At 44.3% G+C, this 22,517-nt stretch overlaps 2 protein-coding genes across 2 annotated transcripts in view; one reads left to right on the top strand and one right to left on the bottom strand.

Moving 5' to 3' along the window:
* The first annotated feature begins 836 nt into the window (after positions 1-836).
* On the top strand, positions 837-17,973 carry LOC119408444 (palmitoyltransferase ZDHHC5). Its single transcript, XM_037675269.1, has 11 exons — positions 837-985; positions 1,377-1,498; positions 1,688-1,845; positions 2,806-2,978; positions 3,065-3,167; positions 3,299-3,390; positions 3,657-3,789; positions 13,664-13,772; positions 15,227-15,333; positions 16,013-16,935; positions 17,350-17,973. Exons 1-11 carry the CDS (start codon positions 837-839, stop codon positions 17,453-17,455), a joined length of 2,175 nt encoding a protein of 724 aa, XP_037531197.1. The 3' UTR covers positions 17,456-17,973.
* A 1,252-nt stretch (positions 17,974-19,225) lies between these two features.
* The window catches only part of tmx2a (thioredoxin-related transmembrane protein 2a), a 5,613-nt gene continuing 2,321 nt past the window's right edge, over positions 19,226-22,517 (bottom strand). The window contains exons 4-8 of the mRNA XM_037675268.1: positions 21,753-21,829; positions 21,530-21,636; positions 19,904-19,969; positions 19,648-19,777; positions 19,226-19,545 (exon numbers count right to left, since the gene is read on the bottom strand). Of these exons, the coding sequence (XP_037531196.1) occupies positions 19,372-19,545; positions 19,648-19,777; positions 19,904-19,969; positions 21,530-21,636; positions 21,753-21,829 (554 nt within the window). The 3' untranslated portion in view covers positions 19,226-19,371. The remainder of the gene's footprint in view (positions 19,546-19,647; positions 19,778-19,903; positions 19,970-21,529; positions 21,637-21,752; positions 21,830-22,517) is intronic.

The following is a 22,517-nucleotide window of genomic DNA, read 5'->3' as shown; positions in this document are numbered from 1 at the left end:
TATTTATGTATTTTTTAAGCAGCTTTTTAAAACCTAAATTCCAGCTGGACTTTTTCATATCAAACAGTTTCCCTCAACTTATTTCCCTCCCAGCTCAGCAGGTTCAGATTGAAATGCTGGACCCGTCCTTCCGGCCGCCATCCTCAGTTTCTTCCACCCACCCAGTGCCTAAATAAGCCCCCTCTTGGGACGGTCGCAGAAGTCATCAGCAGCTGCTACGCTCAGTCCTCCGCCTGTTCCCCTCTATGTTCTTCTGCTCCTCGCCCGATGGACTACCTCTTTTAATGTCTTTTCTTTAATTTTTATTAATTTTTCACTTCGATAATCAGAACGTAAGCACAGGAACGAGCTTTTTGTAAACGCAGAGTTTTGGGAGCGGAGATGAACTTTGTTTGCTTCACTATTGTGCACAGGTGTTTGTCATTTTTGCATATTCACAGCAGTGTTTGTATAGTTGCGTTGTTGCACCAAATATAGTTACATTTAAGCCATAAAAAAAAAAAAAAAGAATGACGTATATTTTTCTATCACTTTTCTCTTGAATAGAAGTTAAGATTATGCACACAAATTAATTATTTCACAAGGATCTGTGCACATACTGTATTACATATTGTTTTAAATCTGTGCGAGGAGACATTAGGAGTCTGGACTTAAAAAATCCCCTGTGTTTCCAGTCAGTTGCTGTTTTGCATAGTGTTTTCTTTTCCAGTCTGAAATCATGGCCCCTCCTTTCAAACACCAAAATTACCATTTTGACCAGTAAAGTAGCCCTTTACTGTAGGTAGGCAGTAGATCCCTACCTCCCTCTCTGTCTTCCCTCCCTCTCTCAGTATTTGATGCCCGGATTCAGTGGTGTGGTGGTTGGGGGAGGAGTGGGGGGTCCTGCTTCTGCTCCTCCCCATCCATTTCGTCCCAGCCGATACGTCCCAGTGTCCGCAGCCACAACCTTCCTTGTTGGGGCCACGACCCTCTTTTTCTGCTTCACGTGAGTGTTCCTTCGTCTCTCTTTATATAATACAAAAGCTTTATCCATCCATTATCTTTACTCCACTTTTTTCAGGTACAAAAATAAATTTGGTAAGAATCCAAACATGTTGAAGTCATTTTATTGTTTAACACTTATAGAGTTTAAAGAGAAGTGCTGCCATCTGTTCGGCAACACTTGCCCACACTTTCACACCTCCGAGCTCTGCTTTACCATCGCTGTATTATATATTTAGCTGCTGGACAGCCTCAGTGGAGTTAGTTTGCCTCACAAAAGGGCTCATCAACATGATGGAGTGTAGATTCTTATTACATTTTCATGTCTTGCCAACAAGGGTACAGACCGAAGTATGTTTGCAAAGCTGTCATTTTGTTTCCATCATTTTCTTCAGGTCCCCGTGGTTGTCAGAGTCGATTTCCTCTGTCATTCCTCTCTACATCGCTGTAATCTTCCTCTTCACTCTCGCCAACTTCTGCATGGCCACATTCATGGACCCTGGAATCTTCCCCAGAGGTAAACGAGGGTTCAGTGGTGTTGGTGTGCAAATCTTTGCATCGTTCAATGAATTATGCAGTCGTACGCAACAAAACTGAACAGATATGAGGTTTAACCACGAGCCACTGGACTAACATGATTCAGGCAAACCACGTGCTGAGTCATCGTGTTGTCGGTTCATTGTTATTTTATGTGTCTTATCTGCAGCTGAGGAAGACGAGGATAAAGAGGACGACTTTCGCGCTCCCCTGTATAAGACTGTGGAGATCCGGGGCATCCAGGTGCGGATGAAGTGGTGCTCGACCTGCCGCTTCTACCGCCCGCCGCGCTGCTCGCACTGCTCAGTCTGCAACAACTGTGTGGAGGTACACACATACTGTGCACGCACGCAAACATTTAGTCGTGATTTTTTTTCTCAGTTTTGGTTCTGATGGTACTTCTGCTTAAACATTAAACACCACCAGTGGGCAGTCTCTGGTCAAATATAGGCATAATTTGTTTCTTGACTAGTGTACACATCACATCATCTGCAAAAACAAAGAAAAGATGGATTTTTTTTCTTGACATGACATTAGCTTGTTTGTAAATTGTTGAGTGGTTTGCTTCGATACGCTTTCAGACAGACGTGTTCAGGACAGGACAAGTCTCTCTCAGGACATTTTTTTATTTGATAAGTTTTAGCTGCTACACTTGGTCAAAGTATAATACTCTCTTCGCACTAAATGTAGTGCCTGTGAACTAACACGTGTGATATGTAATTTAGAAATAAACTCTTAACATAAAATGCCATTTTTAGTCTTTTTCAATAAGCGTTGACTTCTGTTTGATTTTCAGCGTGACCTTTGACCTTGAAAATCTGATCTTGAAGGTCCAAACTTTTTTTTTTAATTAAATAAATGGAAGCTGAATAAAAGGCAGTGCATAACTTTGTCGACTAGCTGTAGCTAAAATTCTGGTTTTCAGTCATTGTTTTTTTTTTAATTTTTTTATTTTTGCATGATGATGTCAAAGGCCACTTCTGGCCATCGGGTCTTGGTTTTGTCGTGTTACAAGTAGCTAATGCTAAAATGTGAATTTTAAGAAATCAAATCTTAATTTTATAACTGTATGTCTCAAAACACAACCTAAAAAAGACATTACAGTGAATCCTAATTTTAAAGCAAGCTTCAGCTTAAACCTGTTACTACTAAGCTTTCCAACAATGAGTCTAGGAGATAAAAGTTGTGTGGAAGTTTTTTTATTTTTAATGTATTTTCCTTGTTACTTACCTTTGGTTTTCTGCTCAATGTTTTATTTATCTACACTGCGATTTTGTGTCCCCTCAGGATTTTGACCACCACTGTCCTTGGGTGAACAATTGTATTGGTCGGAGAAATTATCGCTATTTCTTCCTCTTCTTAATGTCTCTAACCACCCACATCGTGAACGTGTTCGGCTTTGGTTTGGTTTATGTTCTGCACCACCGTCACCAGCTGAACACGCCACATGCTGCTGTTACGTATCCTTGCTGCTCTGAAGCCACAGATTGTTTTGTTCATGTTTGCTCTCATTGTTTGTTGTGGTTCCCTTGACCCTGCCCTCCAGTATGGCTGTGATGTGTGTGGCTGGTTTGTTTTTTGTTCCAGTCGCTGGCCTGACTGGGTTCCACATAGTTCTGGTGGCCCGCGGTAGAACCACAAATGAGCAGGTATCGACAAGAGCCGGTTGTTTGGATCACTAAATAAGCTCAGAAGCATTTTGCCATCTTACATTTCTTAGTGTTTTTGTAGTCTGAGTTATTTATAAGTGTGGTTGTTTTACCGGCCTTTCTTCTTGCAGGTAACTGGGAAGTTCCGGGGAGGTGTTAACCCTTTCACCAAGGGCTGCTTTAAGAATATTTCACGTGTGCTCTGCAGCCCTCAGGCCCCCAGGTCAGCACTCCTTTCTCCTGTTTACTCCCCTGCTTCTTAGCACTCTGCTAGAGCTCTTTTTTTCCATTCCTCCTCCTTTCCATCCCCCCCCCCCTTTCATTTTTCCTCCCTCTTTTATTGTTCTCATCTGTCTGTTCCGTTAACAGAATACAGGAGCACAGGCATTTCCTTCAAATGGATTCTGTTGCTAGATTAGGTTTGTCAGTTAAGCAAACCCCTGCTGATCCTGTTTGCTTTTCATTTCAGTTGAAATATTTGTGTTACAGATATGTGGGCCGGTGGCAGAGCAATCGCACAGTGGAAGTACAGCCACCATTTCTTAGACTGTCTCTCACCGAGGCCCAATTAGAAGCCAAAATCCTGGACAACGGCATCCAGAACGACCGGCACAGCACCAGGGTGAGCCCCGCTGATGTTACCTGATATAAAAACATGCAGCTAGATTTATTTTAGTGTAAATATTACACTAAAGAGCAACTCAGAGACAGCTGAAGCGTTAAAGCAGATTCCAACATTTATTACTCGACTTTGTTTCATCCACTTTTAATCCTCACTGAGTGGAATGAATCATTCTTAATTATTAAATCTAGTTAAAAGAAAGTTTTAAACCATAAAAAGCTGTTTACCAGAGCTCCCAAACTACTGGGCAGGGGACCAGTACTGGGCCTTGGATCATTTGGTACCTGGACACTTGGAAAGAAAATAAGGTTTTATTTTGAATGGGTTTTTTTTGTGTGTGTGTTTTTGTTGTTGTTTGTTTTTCGTCTGCACGGTATTCTGAAAATCAATCACTCCCATCTGGGCAATTTTAACACTTTACTCGGTCGCAGTTTTTTTTTTCATGCACTGGTAAGTTCTCAAACTAACTTAGCAAATATTCAGTTAATTTTATTTATATAGCGTCAAGTCACAATGTGTTATCTTAGGGCACTGAACAAAAACATTCACATACATTATAAATGCCAAATAGTGAAGTTATCTATTTACGGAAGGAAGCCAGCAAACGCATTGAGTCTTCCATTTTGTCGCAGTCCCCCATCCTGAGCTAGCACAAAGGCAACAGTGGAAAGGAAATAACTCCCTCATAATAGGGAAAAACCTCCATCAGAACCAGGCTCAGGACAAGGGGCCATCTGAGAGAGTCAGAGAGTTCTATTTCATATAGGCTTCGCCCTTTAAGGCTGTCGCTGATGGTTTATCCCGTTATGCGCAGCATAAGCACTGAAAAAAATTAGTCCACGCCCACCTGCTGTGTGGGCCCCACCCGGTCCGTATAAATTACGTTAAGAGCGGGAAATCGGCTCCCATTTTTTCTTCAGCGAGCTAATATAGCACTGTCAGAAGAACAAAGAAGATAAATTGTGTAAATGACCAACCTTTGCGGAAGATGCTTGGCCCGGCAGTCGACCTCCGGTCGTCCGGTGAGTTCTCCTCCCCGAGGAGAAGATGACAGCAGTCTTATTCCAAGGTAAGCGTCGGGGAACATTTCCCAGTGACAGGTCATTACACGCTGGACAACGCCATCTTGTGTTTTTCCTCTTATCGCCGACCCTCGGGGCGAACCGGATGGTTCCTCCGGGGCAAGGTGTGCTCAGCTGCAGCCCCCGCTGCTCATTCCCTCCCGGGGAGCGTAGTGTAGGTGGAGGGGGGCTGAGTGAATGCTCACCCCATCCCACCTCGTTTCGCATCGGCGATCACACCGCTCCCGGCCGACAGCGCCCTCAGGGGTTGCCCGGCGGAACCCGGGAGGAGGCTGACATGAAGGGACCCCTTTTTTCTACGTCCCTCGCCTTTTCCCGCCAGTTCGGATGATCGGCGGAAAGGTTATTTTTCACTGACGTGTTTTTCCAGGCAGCCGCAGTTAGCAACAACGTGCGCTGCTAGCATATAGCATGTCCAAGGGACTGAAGGCCGCAGACCTGCCTTGGAGACAAAGAACTCCTTCTGTAAGGCAACTGACGCTATTCCTCGGTTCCCTCCCCTGGAGCCAAGCCTCGCGGAAGCTTCCGGAGCGAAGCTGTCCAGGTCGGAGCAGCGTCCCGTCCCTCCGGAGGAACCAGACGGCGACCAAAGCTCTCCAATCGAGCCCACCGACGTGTTTTCAGGCAACCGCAGTTAGCAACAACATGCGCTGCTAGCATTTAGCATGTCGAAAAGGCTGGAGACCTCAGACCTGCCGGAGGAGACAAAGAGCTCCCTGTGTAATCGGCAGACGCCATCCTCAACATGTGCGCCGCTCCCTCGGTTTGCCTGTCGAGGATTGTAGCATGGATGACGGTAATCCAACGTTCCATCTGGCTCCGTCACTCTCCATTGCTGCCGGAAAAGCTGCACAAAGACCGGATGGAGGGCCCCATCTCATCGGACGCGCTGTTCGGAAGCAGCTTGACGTCCATGCTGACGAATTCGAAGCAGTCGGAGGAGACGTCGGAAGCTGTACGCCATCTCATCAAGCCGCGCGGCTCATTCCGTCCTCCAGCCCGCTGGAGAGATCGTCGAAAGCAGAGGCAGAAACATCGACGCTCCACGGCAGCAGCAGCTTCGTCTCGCCCAGCTCCACCACCAGCCCCGCCCGCCAGAGACCACCCCTCCTCAGTCCGGCAGCCTGCACTTCAGCGTTTTCCCCAGAGATCGCCTGCAGACGGCGCTCGGAGCAAACAAACCGCAGGGCTCACGGGGGAGAAGTTTTAAGAAATGACGGTCTGCGGAGGATGTGTGTATAAATGACACAGGAATTGAATAAATGATTTTTCAAAGATCAAAATGCCTGTTTTTAGCCAGTCTGTAAGCTCGGATGAGCTCACAGCCGCTACACACACAACCTCCACTCATAAGAGCCGGTGTCCTTAAATAAAGGTTTTTTAAATCCACCGCCGCTCCTTCACATGCCCAGACGCTCACGTGACACCACGGTAAGCGAAATAACTTGTTGTCAATCAGACCCGCACGATCACCTCCCAACGGTGTTAACGCGCTCCCGAGCGAGACAAGCAGCCTCCATCCAAACGGCACTGTGTCGATGATGCACGCACAGCTGCCCGGCGCTCACCGGCCCACATCGGGATAAATGTGGGACCGCAGGCCGGGTCCGGTGGAGGTCCCTGCTCTCAGCGAAAACAACACACGCCTCTCCTGAATGAACGCGAGTGGCCGTCATCCACCGCGTCTCAGCGATCAGCAGCTCACGGCGGCATAAGCGTGAGACAGCTGAATGAATCCAATGACGGGCCCCGCCCTCAGCGAGAGCGGCGCGCGTCCCTCCAGAGGAAACGTGCGCTCCCGCGAGGCTCACAACCTTCACTTCGACAGCACGGCGTTGATGACGTCACGCCCTCCACCTCTCAACGTTCGCACAGCGACGTTAAACGTGCAGCCTCACGACGTCATCAGCTGACACACGCCTCGCCTCAGCACACACCGCCCCGCCCGGACATGAAGGTTGGTCCGCGATCCAGTCACAGCACACGGGCGCGCGCAGAACAGCCCTTTCGAGAAAGCCTCGCCTTGGGTCACGCGGAAAACATTTCCGCGACGCATGACGGCGGTCGAGGCGGAGGTTTGGATGACATCCGTTCAAAACACGGCACATCATTTAAACGCACGTCCACTCCACGAACGTCACGCAGAGTGGTTAAAAACATGCTCACCGGACAGATGGATGGACAGAGTGTTATGCAAGGGTTACACGCTGCAGTTTGCAACCCGACCCCCTCCGTTCGGAGGAGTTATAGAGACGGTCCTGTCATCACCAGACCAAGTCTCAGCCTTAAATGCAGAAGTCCAAGAGCTTCTGATAAAAGGTGTAATCTCAAGAGTTCCCAACGAGGAGGAAAACACAGGGTTTTACTCACGCTACTTCCTGGTCCCCAAAAGGACCGGAGGGATGAGACCGATTCTGGATCTGTCAGCTTTCAACAAAGCGATCATGAACAGATCTTTTCACATGTTGATGAACAGACAGCTGTTGGACAACATCCAGGAAAACGACTGGTTTGTCTCCATCGTTTTAAAAGATGCCTATTTTCACACACCAATCATCCCAAAACACAGAAAATTTCTGCGTTTCGCCTTTCAAGGGATGAAGTACCAGTACAACAGGTTGCCTTTTTTTTTGGGTACTCCCTCGCGCCTCGTACGTTCTCAAAGTGTGTGGAGACAGCCCTGCATCCACTGCACAAGCAGGGATGAGAGTTTTGTTTTACCTGGACGACCTGCTGCCCCTGTCTCACTCCAGACAGGAAGCATTGATACAGGCTCAGGTGTTAGCATCACACCTGCTAAATCTGGGCTTCGCCATAACTGGAAGAAGAGCTCGATTTTCCCGGCCCAGATAATTGTTATCTGGGAGTGGAATTAAACTCAATTACCATGACGGCTCGTTTATCACAAACAAGAATCGACACTCTAAAAACCAATTACGCCACGTAAGACCTGGCAAAGTGGTAACAGCTGTCTCCGTCATGAAGCTGTTGGGAATGACGTCATCAGCTCACACAGTGGTCCCGCTGGGTTTGTTACACATGAGACGCCTCCAGAGGTGGTTTACGCGTCTGCGTGTGGATCCAGTAAAACAAAAGAGACGGATGATCACTGTCCCTCCCTCCATGGGAGCAGACCTCCGACACTGGGGAAACACCCTGGCTCTGTCAGAGGGAGTCCCCGTCAGCAGACCCACGTCACGTGTCAGTCTTCACGGACGCGTCTCTGTCAGGTTGGGGGGGGGAACATGCCTATCTCAAGCAGTAGGGGCGCTGTGGCCCCACCGCACATCAGCCCACATCAATGTTTTGGAGTGTCGCACAGTGCTGAATGTGATTCAACATTTTGCTCCCGTGCTACAGAATCAACACGTGTTGATTCACACAGACAACATGGTGACTGCTGCGTACATAAACCGCCAGGGGGGTGTGCGTTCAGCCCAGATGTTACACATTGCGCGGAAGCTACTGAGTTGGGTTCATCAAACCTGCTTTTATTAGAGCGGTTTACATATCCGATGTTCTGAACAGAGGGGCTGATGTGACGTCCAAGGGCGGCCCACGTTATGTGGACCGGATCCTCCATCCGGATCTGATGTTTTTCAGACACAGCAGAAGTTGGCAAAGCAGCTGTGGACCTGTTTGCGACGCGAGAAGAACGCGCAATGTCAACTACGGTTTTTTCCCTGAGCCCGCGAGACGATCCATCGCTGGGGGGGGACGCATTTGCTCACAGTCGGTGGCCCAAAACGCTTTTTACGCGTTTCTTTTCCCTCACCTCCTCTGTTTTTTACGGTCCATGAACCGAGTTCAGGAGGAGGGATTGACAGCTCTCCTGGTGGCTCCCGGCGTGTGAACGCACTATGGTTCCCAGGCCTGCAACGTCTGTTGTGGGGTCGCCTTGGAACTGTCGTGGAGGAAGGATGCTCTCCTTCAGGCAGGAGGAGCGACCAAGAGTTACCCAGAAATAGGTCAACACCGGTGGGTTTGACCGCTGAGCGGTCCCACTTAGAGGATGGGTCTCCCTCAGGAGATAGTGTGCACAATTCAAGATTCACGTGCTGCATCTACCACAGTTCTGTACACATCAAGGGTACGGCTTTTCAGCGCTGGTGTACAGAGAAGGTTTAGAGACCACTTCATGCCTTTTAGGCAGCGTGTTGTTTTTCTACAACACCTGATGGATAGGGAGTTGGCTTTCAGTACGCTTTAACGTACGTTGCAGCCATCTCTTCCTGCCACAAAGGGTTTGGAGACAGAACAGCTTTTAATCACCCGCTGATGAAGCGGTTTCTAAAAGGTGTACAGAGATGTAGGCCTGTTTCATGCCCACTTGTTCCACAGTGGGATTTAACGCTGGTCCTGCGAGCCCTGATCAAAGCTTCAATTGAGCCTCTGGATCAGTTTTCATTTAAATTCTTGTCTCTTTAAACAGTCCTGCTGCTGGTTTTAACACCCGATAAGAGGGTAAGTAATTATCTGCCCTCTCTGTTGTTTCGTCATGCCTTAGAATTAGGCTGACGGGCAGCTCAGCTGTTTTAAGACCAACCCAGCTTTTATGCCTAAAACATCACGAGCTCTTTTAAATCAAGAGTGATGTCGTTGGAGGGGTCTTTTCCCCCCCACAGATCAGAAGGGGAAGCATCTGTTCATCTTCTCTGCCCGGTGCAGGCGTTGACGTGTTACGTAACGCGCACAGCTGCAATGCGTTCAAATTCAACAATTGTTTGTGCATTATAGAGATGCTTCTGCAGGTCGCCGTTATCCATCCAGCGCTTGTCTCACTGGCTGTGTGAGGCCTTTTTCTGAAGCCTACAGAGCATCAGATTTAGGGCCTCCTGTCAACCTCTAAGCACACTCGACCAGGGGTATCGCATCTTCGACTGCTCTGCATAATGGTATGTCAATGCAGGACATTTGCACTGCGGCTGCATGGTCAACACCCTGCTCATTTATTCGCTTTTACCTACGTGATGTAACGGCTCGTTCCATGACACATTCTGTCCTTAGTGCCCTAACAGAATGAATATTGTTGTTCTCATGGAACTCTGTTTAAGCTCACTTCTGTCTGCATGCATTACAGTGTGAGATGTTGTTTTCAGTCACAGTCGTGTCTGTGATTTTGGTTCTATTGTCACTAATCAGTTCATGATTATTGTTAACAATCAGTTCATTTGATTATTGATCAATTCATGGACATTAATCTGTTTATACTGTTCAGCCATGAACCAGTTGGTTCATGCCCCCCTCCCCCCCCTCTTTTAAACTTCCTCTTTCCGTTGAAAGTTTTTCCGGGGTATTCATGTTTGTCAGAACGCATAGTTACACAACATGCGTCTGTGCATGGCACATAATTACGCGATGCGTAGTTTATGCACACGGGGAGCTGAGTGACAAGACGCTTTTTGGGCAAGCTTCCGCTTCTTACTGTGTTCGAATGGACCCAGTGAGGCGAGGACCACATCCGCTTCGCCCTTAAACCATCAGCGACAGCCTTAAAGGGCGAAGCCTATATGAAATAGAACGTTGGTTACGTACTGTAACCCCAGATTCTATGAATATAGGCGTAGCCCTTTAAGCGTCGGGCCTCACTGGCTCCTAAATGGCTGAAGAAAAAAGCTATTTTGGGAGCCGATTTCCCGCTCTTAACGTAATTTATACGGACCGGGTGGGGCCCACACAGCAGGTGGGCGTGGACTAATTTTTTTCAGTGCTTATGCTGCGCATAACGGGATAAACCATCAGCGACAGCCTTAAAGGGCTACGCCTATATTCATAGAATCTGGGGTTACAGTACGTAACCAACGATTTGTTTGTCATACACACCACACGTGATACATGAGGTGGGACAAAACTATGTACATAGGGTCCCAGTTACGTCCAACAAAAACACAAATTGTAAAGAAAAAAACATTAGTAAGATCTGAGTCATGAACTAAGACTATACTACCTTCACTAAACTAAGAATACACTAAGCACTAATGGTACAAAAACAATGCGCCAAAACAATCTGCTTCGACCAGCTGGGTTTGAGAGGACAGGAAGGAGAAATGGACACAGAATGACAGGTCCAGAATGGAGGCGAGCAGGTCCCTCACTAGGAGGAAAGAATAAAAAAACACATGTTAAGATGGAAACTATTACAAATACAAATTATTCATTTGTAACTATTCATTTGATGAAATTAGGTCAATTTGTATGTTAGAAGTAATATTTTGACTTATATTCTGAATTTGACAGGGAGCCAATGGAGAGAAGCTAAAACTGGAGAGATATGATCACTCCTATCAACTCATTAAAACTCTGGCAGAAGTATTTTAAATCAACTGAAGACTTTTTTTTTTTAAGAAGTATTTGGACACCCAGATAACAAACCATTGCAATAGTCCAGTGTAGACGTGACAAATACCATTAACCAGTTTTTCTGCATAAATTTTAGACAAGATGTTTCTAATTTAGCGATATTATGCAGGTGGAAGAAGTCAGTTCTGGTAACATTTTCATGTGGGGATTATGATCAAAAATAACACCCAAGGTTTTTAACTTTAGAACTGGAGACAAAATTAATACCATCCAGAGAAAGTGAAAGACAGCAACACTTATTCCTAAGATGCTCAGTTCCTAAAACGACAACCTATGTCTTGTCTCAGTTTAAATGCAGAAAATTAAGGGTCATCCAGGTTTTTATGTCTTTAAGACATGCTTGCAATCTAAGTAAATGATTGGATTCATTGGGTTTCATGGACAAATGTAACTGCATACCATCAGTATAACAATGAAAATGCATCTTATGCTGTTTAATAACTTTATCGAATGGAAGCATATATAAAGTAAAGATTATTTGTCCAAGCAATGCACCCTGAGGAACTCCATAAGCAACTTTGGTATATAAAGAAGATTCATTATTTACATTTACAAACTGGAGTCTATCAAATAAATATGATTTAAACTATTAGAGCCATTCCTGTAATTCCAACATCATATTCAAGCCTCTGTAGTAGAATATTGTGATCAACTGTATCAAATGCAGCACTGAGGTCTAACAGGACCAGTGTAGACACATGTCCATTGTCAGAGACCATGAGAATATCATTGGTTACTTTCACCAGTGCTGCCTCTGTGCTATGAGCTCTAAACTCTGATTGAAACTCCTCAGATTGTTTCTGTTCAGATAATCACACAACTGACCTGCACCTACTGATATTTTCTTCAGAATTTTTTAGACGAATGTTAGAATAGATATAGGTTTATATTTGGCCAGAATTCCTGAATCAAGATTAGGTTTCTTAAGTAAAGGTTTAATTACAGTAACCTTAAAACTCTGTGGTACATCACCATTAGAGACAAAATAAACAAATCCAAAATATTAATATGGGGAAATACCGCTTTAAACGGTCTGGTTGGGATGGGATTTAGCAGACATGTTGGTGGTTTGGATGAAGCTATTAATTTTGAAAATTCAGAGAGCACATCAAGACAAAAACAGTCCAAACATGAATTCAGTTCAGTTTATTTATATAGTGCCAAATCGAAACAAAAGTTGTCTAGGGGCACTGTACAAAAACATTCATAAACACCAACATTCAATAAATCAGGTTCTAGTGATGTATTTCTAAAGTTGCCTCATCTGACTGTGAACCAGAGGCGATAGTAGGAAGGATGGTGTGAATTTTCTTTCTAATTGAAATAATTTTATTTGTAATGAATCTCATGAATTCATCACTGCTTATAGTTGTAGGGATACATGACTCAACAGAGATAGGACTTTTCATTAGTCTACCTATAGTACTGCACAGAAACCTGGGGTTATTTTTATTCTCATCTATTAAAGATGAATAATGAAAAGGCCTAAAGATGAAACAGCAGAATGCTGCATAAAAGCTGCATTTAAAAGAAAACACCAGGAGGCTGACCTAAATTGTGGGTTCATTGCATCAGGTGCATCTCACGCTCGGAGCGCTCTGTGATATGTTGTGATGAAGCCCCAAAGCCTTCAAAACGGCTTCATCACACAGAGACTAAACACCCTTCATTAAAAAGCAAGTTTTTAGATGGTTTTGAAATAAAAAAGGTGAATACGAAGATCAGAAACTGTCAGTGAAGACCACCACTTCATTAAATGTCTTTACTAAGAGCATCATATTTAGTGGCTTACCAAGTGGTTAAGGAGCTGCATTATATTAAATGATATATGAAATAAATAGCAAAATAATAGAAATGAAATTATAAAATGTAAAATTATATTTAAATTATTGTTGTAATAATTAATGTGTTTAGTTGTGTGTGTGACTTCACACTCACACCCCTGCTGCTGGTCTGTGGAAAAATGGTCTTACATAAAACTGGTCCGTGGTGCAAAAAAGGTTGGTAACCCCCGTGTTATACTGTTTATTCTTTTTATCTTGCTGAAGCCCTTCGTGTCAAACAGCCTCACCTTTCAGTTCCTGGTTTGTATACGCCCGTTAAAGGCGGAGAGTGTTATGATATAGTCCCATATGTCCGTAAATTTTCTTCTGTCCTGCCTGTAACTGTTGAAGATAATTTAATGGAACTTCATACACACTCATCATCACTAGGCAGCGTCATGTACACTTTTCATCACTCCAGCTCAAAGGTCAAGGTCAGAAATCAGGCTCAAATGTTACTCAAGGTCTTTGCTCATCCGGGCCATTGCTCTAGATTTCTGAATAATATTTTGTCAATGAGCGTATAATGTGCCGTATGCAGTACCCTTGTCGATTCAGTTCTGTTGTCAGTCTAATGCACCCTAAACCTTTAACTGTGTGTCTTTCCAGTCCAAGAGCAGTCTAGATCATATGGAGAGCCAGTCAGCTGATGCAGAGCCTCCACCTCCTCCCAAGCCAGATCTTCGTTATCCCGGCCTACCCCGTGCCGAGACAGAAGGTGAGAAACATTGTGACTCTTTGACACATTTCTTTTTCTGTTTGGGTTGAAGCGGACGCTTCAACCGGCAGCCGTTTCAACTCAAACAGAAAAAGCTGCGACATAACTACGTAAGTGCGTGGTGACGTAGATGTTACGCAGCGCTCGAGTCCAGAAAGAGTCAGCGGTAGCAGGCTAGGCTAGGCTAATCTCCAACGCGCAGCAAGTTTTCGCTTCAAAGTGAGTGCCCATGACCGTCAGAATGTGACTGAACAAGGTTTCACAAGCGAAGATAAAGCAGATGACATAATTGATAAGTGAGGAAAGACTAATTCGGTGGTGTGGAAGTGGTTCGGCTTTCTAAGATCCGATAAACTGCAGGTTTCGGTGTGCTGCAAAATGTGACGGAGATTCGTTCCAACTAGTGCTGGGAACACATCTAAGAGTTTCCACTCGACTGAGTCGGAAGATGAAGCACAATAAAAGTTTGAGCCAACGTGTCCCTGAAACAACACCCCCAACTGTATCAGAAGAGAAACTCATGCAGCAAACAGAAATTTGCTGTATGGGTTGTTAGGTTATGTTGTTTTTTAAAGTTAAAACTATTAATATTGACAAAGTTGAGGGTTTTATGTTTATTTGACGGTGATTTCAAATTTATTTTGAAGGCTAAATACAAATAAACGTGAACATTAATTTATTTGTACAGTTTTTCTGAGGCTTTTATATTGTTTATATCTATCGGAATTATAACGTTATCCACCGAAATTAAGAAATATGTCATGACAAAAGTTTTAGCCATATCGTCCAGCCCTATGGTCTCAGGTCGTCTTCTGTCTTTTAACTTAAACAATTCACACTTCACTAGAGCTAGTTTAAGTTTTAGTGCCCACGGGTTAAAACCTAATTTATGTCTGTGGCTCATGATTTACAAAAAAATCTGAACTTAAGTTTATAATCAGACTGTAAATTATCTCAAGTAGTTTTTTCCTGAAGTATATAGTTGTTAAATATTGGTTCATGTGATGCAGCACTTGGTGTATGTTGACAGTTCTCGTGGTAAAATCTGGTGGATACTTTTTTCCCTTTGTGCTCTTTTGTTTTGTCCTGTTGTGGCTAAATTTTCAGTAAATTTGCTCTTATTGTTATTTTTCTTTTTGTTGTCAGAAAACATTAAAAACCTGAAACTTTGAAAAGTTGCCTCTTAAGAATGCATTTCATTGTGTCTACTTTCAGAAAACACAATTTTGCTGTTATTTATGTCAGTTCGGAGGTGGTGTGTTGGCACATGAATCTGTAGTAACAGTCCTAAATTTGTCTAATTGTTTTCAATATTCTCAGTCTAACTCCCAAGACCCAGTTGTATAAAAGTTCATGTATATTTTGTTGTTGACAAGTGTTTTACAGTGTAAACAGATTGTTTACTGATCGTAAAATCACCTTTTAAACGTCTCCTCTGGTTCCTGGTCACACAGAGAGCAGCTTGTTGACCGAGGCTCCACCTACTCCGTCAATGTACAAGTACCGGCCAGCCTACAGCAGCCCAGGAAGGAACCACGCTGCCCCCGCTCACCCAAACAAGGTACATTTAAATAGTAGAGGTCAAACCACTCGGTGGTGTTGATTCGCAGCGTGTTGTGTGCCTGCTGCAGAGCAAAGGAAACAATCACCCAGGAAAGAAACTGATCAAACACAAAATATATACATTTTTTTAAGATGAACTGTTATTGTTTTGACAAAGCAACCTAATTTTAGACGGATGAGAGTTTTTATTTCCTTGCACTGAAAGAGGCGTTGAGCAGATCAGATGCCGACCTGTGTCTTAACTTTACTGATTGGGCTGCTTGTGTTCTGGTTCATTTGTGGTTAATAAATGCCCTTCCTTTTGTTTTTGCTTTAAATTGACCGTTCAGTGGCCACCGGTTGAGCAGTAAGTCTCACTGTTTCCCTTTGTGTGTCTGAGTGGCTCTATCCTCCCCCCTGAGACTGCATTGACTGGAATGTGAAGTTCATGTATCATTAGTTTCTGTAACTCCATTTAAGTGTCGACACGCACACAGTCTTTGACATGCAGTGTCCAAACAGTCTGTTCAGACTTCAGTAGTGTGATGATGGAGTCAAGCATCCAACGCTCCCCACCACTCCTGTTCTTCCTTTAGTGTCTTCTCCTTTTAAGATAAAATGGTAGTTTTCATCACGCTGCACCTCCTCATTTGTTCCTCCTCTTTTTGTCTGCTTTTGGTCTTTTTCTTCCTTCTCAGATGACCCGTGGGGAGAGTCTTGACTCTCCGTCTCCCTCCATCCTCCAGTCCAGCCGCCAGCCCAGCTACCGCTCGGAGCCGAGCAGCCTGGACGGGGCCACGGTGGTGGGAGGAGGTGTAGGGGTGCGCAGAGGGGGAGGGGAGAGGGGTGAAGGCCCCGGAGGCCCTGGTGGGACTGCTGGTGTGGTGTCTGGGGGCGTGTCGGGTTACTCCCTGACTGGGCGCTCCTACACCTCCTACCCATCCTCGCTGATTCTGTCCACTGGCGGCTCCCGCTCGTCCAGCCTGCGTTCAGCCCAGACTGTACACAACCCGCTGGCCACGCTCCAGTCAGAAGGCACCACAGACACCAGCTACAAAAGCCTAGCCAATCAGACGCCTCGGAATGGCAGCCTGTCCTACGACAGTCTGCTGACGCCATCCGAGAGCCCAGAGTTCGAGTCGGCTGCCCACGAGCTGTCGCCGCTGAAGCCTCGCGGTCTGTTTCAATCGTTGACGGCGACGGGACACCCGGAGGGCGTGTCACCCAGCAGCCCGCTGCAGGGCTACACGTCGCCCTTCCTCTCGGCTCAGATCGCTCAGCAGAGGGAGGGGCAGCTGCTCCAGGGCTCCACCACTTTCTCCTCCCCCCACAGGGCCTACCTGCGTGCCGTCGGCCCAACCTCCCCCTCTTCCCTGGTGCCTCCTGAGACCCATCACCTGCTCCATCATAACCAGGACCTCACCCCCCGAAACACTCGTAACTCGTCCTCTTCCTCCCCTGGGGTTCGCTCACTCGAGCCCCCAGTCTCACCACCGCCTCGCGGCCTCTCCCTCTCCAAGTCCCCGTCCTACACGGGGGAGGCCGGGCTTCAGCATAAGCTTCGGCCCGCAGGAGGCGGCGGCGCTGTGCTGGGAGGGGGAGGAGGGCAACAGGCTGCACAGTGAGTAGTGATCCGTCAGCAGATTCTTCAGCCTGCCACTCTTCTCCTTTTTCTGGTTTTTCTTTCCTGGTTTGTGTCAGCACTCCTCTTCCTCCCTGATCTGTGTGAGTCTTCCTCTTCCTCCTACATACTTCAGTCTCTGCTTGTTCACTTGTCTGTATGAGAGCGTTATTAGTTCAGACATGGGTAGATTAATGTTAGAAGCATGCCAGCATGTGGTCAGCTCCAGTCTTGGTGCAATTTATTTTGATTCTCCGTCCTGCGGCTTATTTTTGTTTTGACTCGACAACAAGTAGTGTTCACGATGATCAAGGTAGAGAAATTAGCTGCTAGTGTCTACTCTTAAATGTTTAACCTTCTCACTTCCACCTCTTGTTTCTCCTCTCCTCCCTCTCTGAACGGATGTCCAATCAGATCCACCTCTCGTCCAGTCCTGGCCAATCACAGCACGCCTAAACCAGGGGGCGGGGTGAAGAAGGTCACCGGCGTCGGAGGGACCACATATGAGATATCGGTCTGAGTGACAAACATCACACAGGGTCCATCACAGAGGAGAGGACATCAGAGGACAGCTTGCACTTTCCCCTCTTTTCTAAGCTGGATATTATTCATGAGTGAAGGCCTCTGATGTTCTGTTGGACTCGAGGGGTCGTGCCCGTCTAACGCTCACTCCGTCTTTTGAAATGAAGCTGGCCGATCCTCTGGACAAAGAAACTGGAGGAAAGGATTCATTTTCCCCAGGGTCAACTCTACACTCAACCACTCTGTGAGCCATAAACTGAAATCGCCACGGCCGGGTACAGATCTTTAAACCACGAGCGACGGTTCCACGATTCAGCACTTGACTTTGGTACATTAAGACTCAGAGAATTAATGAGGACGGTCTTTATCCACAAGAGAAGAAAACTGCTGACCAATCAAAACATCTGAACGGACCACATGCAGGACCTTCAAACACCGCATCATTTACGTTTTATATTTTTTAAGATATCATTTTATATAAATGTAAAAAAAACAAGTACAGATTATTGAGTCGAGCCGTCAAGACTGTTGATGAGAGCAGATGTTCTGGATGTTCTCCCTCTTGAAAGCAGTTTCAGATTGGTCGGCTGTTTTTTAAATAATCAATGGCTGCATCAGCCACTTGCAAGGATTTTCATCATCCGAAGAAAACGATGATGTTGATGGACACCAGAAGTGGCTGATTATTAATTTTTTTTTTTAAGCCACAAAGAAATTTTGATTCTCACAACCGCAGCACAAGCATCTTTGTGGAATGTACGCTTGTCGTGTTTATGCAAAAATCTGTTCGTAGCTTTACAACCGTTGTCCTTTTAATCTTCATTTTCCCTTCTCGTTTTGAATCTGTCAATCAGTAAAAATATTAGCCACTTTAAATGGGTGTTGTAGCCAAATAGGAAGCGGCGAGAGAGAAGGGCTTATTTATTTCACTGAGGAGGAAAAAATAAAATAAAAAAACCTGGAGATATTTTATAAGCAGACCATAATAAATAAAACTGGAGATCTGGTTTGCTGTTTGGATTTTGCCTTGAAGCCATTCACAGTGGTCAGTTTTATTAGTTTGTTTTTTACATTTTTTTTTTTAAATACACATACAGCAAAATTAGTTTTTAAATCAGTTTATGTTTATATAAATACTGTAAATCTTTTGTTTTGTCCTCTGCCACATGTAGAAATGATCTTTTTTCATTCATTCAACCTTTATTTATACAGGCTAGCCTCATTGAGCCACGAGGACTCATTTACAAGAGGGACCTGTAAACAGATGTTTTTCTTCTGGTTTGGGGATTAGTTCGTTTTTATTTATTTTTTGTGCAGTAGAAAGTTAGAGCTGTGTGAACGTGGCACATCTGTGGAAGCACACACATGAATTGGCTCAAACAACCGTGTTGCAAGTTTTGAACCCAACCAGCCTTTGTCTCTGGTTGGCATGTGTTTATTTTGTTTTGTTGTGCCGACTGCTTCACAGGCGTGCGTTCTTGTGATAATCAACCCACCTAGTTTTTAAATGTGCAGGCGACAAAAAAAAGAAACATCCTCAATTGCACAAAACATCAAGAATTTTCCTGCTTTAGCCGAAGATCGTGACCTCTGAACAATCTGAAACGTCGTGCGTGTAAGCAAGTGAACTGCTCAGATCAAACGTTGCTGTAACGGACAGAACGAGTTTCACAAATATCTGTAACGAATACATCAAATACATTTCCAATATGGCCTTACCAAGAGTTTTCAAGAAGATGTCTTCTCAGAATAAAAAGGTCAAACCGAAAGTGTTGTGACTCTCGTCTGTTTCAGGTTTTACTTTGATTTGGAGGTAAACAGGACAGGTTAACGTGCGGCTGAAAGGGACAAATGTTAACATTTTTGATTCCTACAAAGATGAAATGAGTGAAACTAAACAAAGTATTATCCTCTTCACTGATCCTTTTTGCTTTCTGTCGGCTGCTCCGGCTCCTTTGTTTCCTCGGGAAGATCTTCGCTGCCCTCTTGTGCCCAAGACCCACTCTCCTCCTTCGTAGCGATACTTTTGTTCAGCTTCTTGGATTTCTGGAAAAGCTCGTTGAGATTAAACTCTCGGATGATGTTCTCCTACGAGTGAAAAGGTTTTCCAGTGTTAGGCATCATTTGTAAGCCGGTCACACACAGACAGAACCTTCTCTGTGTTCGTTACAAGCACACACAAAAACCGACCTCATTGAAAGTCCAGGAGACGGCTCTCCCTTTCTTGTCCACCATTGGACGTCTCAGAACCTCCCGCCCTCCTTGAAACAGCACCAGTGAGGGCAGCTGCTTGGCCAGAGGAGACGTGCTGACCTTGTACCTGTTGAGAAACGGAGCGGTTACTGCTCGTTTATAGAAAATCTGTCAAAAAGTTACATTTCTAAAGGAAAAGAATCATCCTGTGGATTTAAGGAAGCATGATGGGAGTCAGAAAATAAAAACAGACCTCTGTGAAACCTCTCCGTAGCGACCGATGTCTACTTTTCCAAACCTGAGACCTGCACAGTTGTACCTGTAGAAGACGAGAGGCGTTTGGTGCAGTTAGGCCAAAAATGTATTCACTTAAATCATCCCAAACGTCAAATGAGATGCATTAAAAATAATCTTGAGCTTATAGTGAATTAAATCTAGCAAGCTAAAGCTTTTGAGTTTTAACAGAACAAAACTTGAAACAAAATCAACACCTCGTAGAGAAACTGTTGTCTCAGTTCTTGGATTGGTTTGTTACAAAACGTTCCGGTGCCGTTCTGTTGAGGACTGGCTGCTGTGCGTTTAATTATGATTATTGCACGACCCAGTTTGGACTGAGCTTTCCAAACTTTTCACTTCTGACCTTTAAAAAAAAAAAAATCCTTTTTTTGAACCGAACCCTACAAATGTCACTAAAAAAGTAAAATTATGACGACACAAATCGATTAAACTCATCTTACTCTCCTTTGTTCTCACTGTTATCATTTGTAACGAGACTAGTAAAAATATGCTGGTCTGAGTTTTATATTCGACTTCTGGAGCTCAGTTCAGGACATCAAACCTGGTGTTTTGTGACTCAGTGAGGTCCTGACCTCCGCTTTGGGAACAGCTACATTTGAACACTTAAGTAGGGCTGGGCGATTTATCAAATATACTCGATGTATTGCGAGTTTTTCAATTTACAATTGTTAAAATGGCTCTATCGCAACCATCGAGTATTAGACTTGAAAATCTGTGTACAGTAGTTCTCCTTTGTCTGCACCGCTGACTTCACGCGGCCCCTCCTCCCTGACTGAATACAAACAGCCCCTCAAGTGCTGCTCAACACACGCTTAGTAACGTTGTGAGATTATTTAATATATGTAAATAGTTTATTTTAGACATTTATTTTGTACAGTTACAGATGTTTGTTAATAAATGTGCCTGTGACAGTTGGGACAAAGCTTTGACTCAGAAATATATCTTTATTACTTTATGGAGAAAAAAAAATTGAGATATACATCGTGTATCGCAATTTATCTTAAAATATTGAGATATTAATTTTGGTTCATATCGCCCAGTCCTACGCAGAACTCGACTGGAAGGTGCCCTGGTCCTGTGGCGGCAAAACAAGCCCAAATCATCAGCTCTCCACCTCTGTGCTTTATAGTGAGCACGCAGCGTCTGTGCCATTTGTTTGTCTCTCATCTATGCAACATCTTCCAAAATGTTTATTTATTTTTTTAGATGCAACTTATGAAACCTAAGCTGTGCTGCCATGAACACGCCGGGAAAGATTTGGACCTCAGCTGTCTCGAAGGCTTTCAAATTATGACTAATCTTTCTAGTGTTTTCTCCTGAAAGCTTCAAACCAGCATATTCGCTGATCAGCACGTGACTGTTTCTTACTCAGCAATAACGGTGGACGTTTTACCCACACTTCCATCATTTTCGCCCTCTTATTATTAACGTGATCAGCTGCATTTAGCATTCAAGGTTGATTGTAAATTAAATTTATCCCCTCAAAAAAGTTGTCTGGTTTAGGACGTTCAGTTTACAAAGACGAGGAGCGTAAAACGCTTGTACGCTGGAGCGAACGGCGGGGAATGAGCAGATTTCTTACTTGAGAGAGAGGTCGGCAAAGATGGGAGCGAAGGACTGACAATCGGAGGACCAGTTGGCGTAGAACTCGACTATCCACATGATACGACCGTCCCTCTGCAGCTCCTCCTAATTACACAAAAACAAATAACCGAAACATGTCCATCAACTCCAGGACGTGATCAGTTCGCCCTAATTTACAACTAATACAATCATAAACATTTGACTTTCAAATTAAAACTCACGTCGATGGTCTTGTCATTGAAGTACTTGATGTACTCTGGGCCCATGTAAATAGGAGCCTTACAGGTCATGACAAACACTGCACACAAAATAAAATAATTTGTATTAATTAAGACAAAAACTTTCTAAATGTTTTACATTTCCCAAAGCTGAAAGTTCATTTACACTGAATGTGCACCAATACTGCAAAATGTTCATTTTTAGGACAAATTATTCTCTTTTGTTAAATGAACATCTGCAGCGCAACATCCTCTTTGTAGACAGATTTGATATAAAATTCAAAACAAAAAAGTAACATATCACAAAGTGAAATTAGAACCAATGATAACTTTGAAATGATTTAACCTTTTTTGTTATAACTTTAGATTATTTCTTTTAACTACTTCATATAAAAACAAATACTGTCATGAACACTGGCACACAGTTTAAGTGAATTATTGTAAAAGATGAGGTTAACTCAACACGCCAGAGTTTAACTCAACACGCCAGAGTTTAACTCAACATACTAACGAAATATACCAGAGTTTAACTCAACATACTAACACAACAGGCCAAAGTTTAACTCAACATACTAACTCAACATACCAGAGTTTAACTCAACACGCCAGAGTTTAACTCAACACGCCAGAGTTTAACTCAACATACTAACTCAATACGCCAGAGTTTGACTCAACATACTAACTCAATACGCCAGAGTTTAACTCAACATACTAACTCAACACACCAGAGTTTAACTCAACATACTAACTCAACACGCCAGAGTTTAA

This window comes from Nematolebias whitei, chromosome 4 (assembly GCF_014905685.2).
Source record: "Nematolebias whitei isolate Nwh7 chromosome 4, NemWhi1, whole genome shotgun sequence".
Classification (NCBI taxonomy): domain Eukaryota; kingdom Metazoa; phylum Chordata; class Actinopteri; order Cyprinodontiformes; family Rivulidae; genus Nematolebias; species Nematolebias whitei.
Note: the sequence above shows the minus strand (reverse complement) of the source record. Positions and strands in the feature narration are given on the sequence as shown.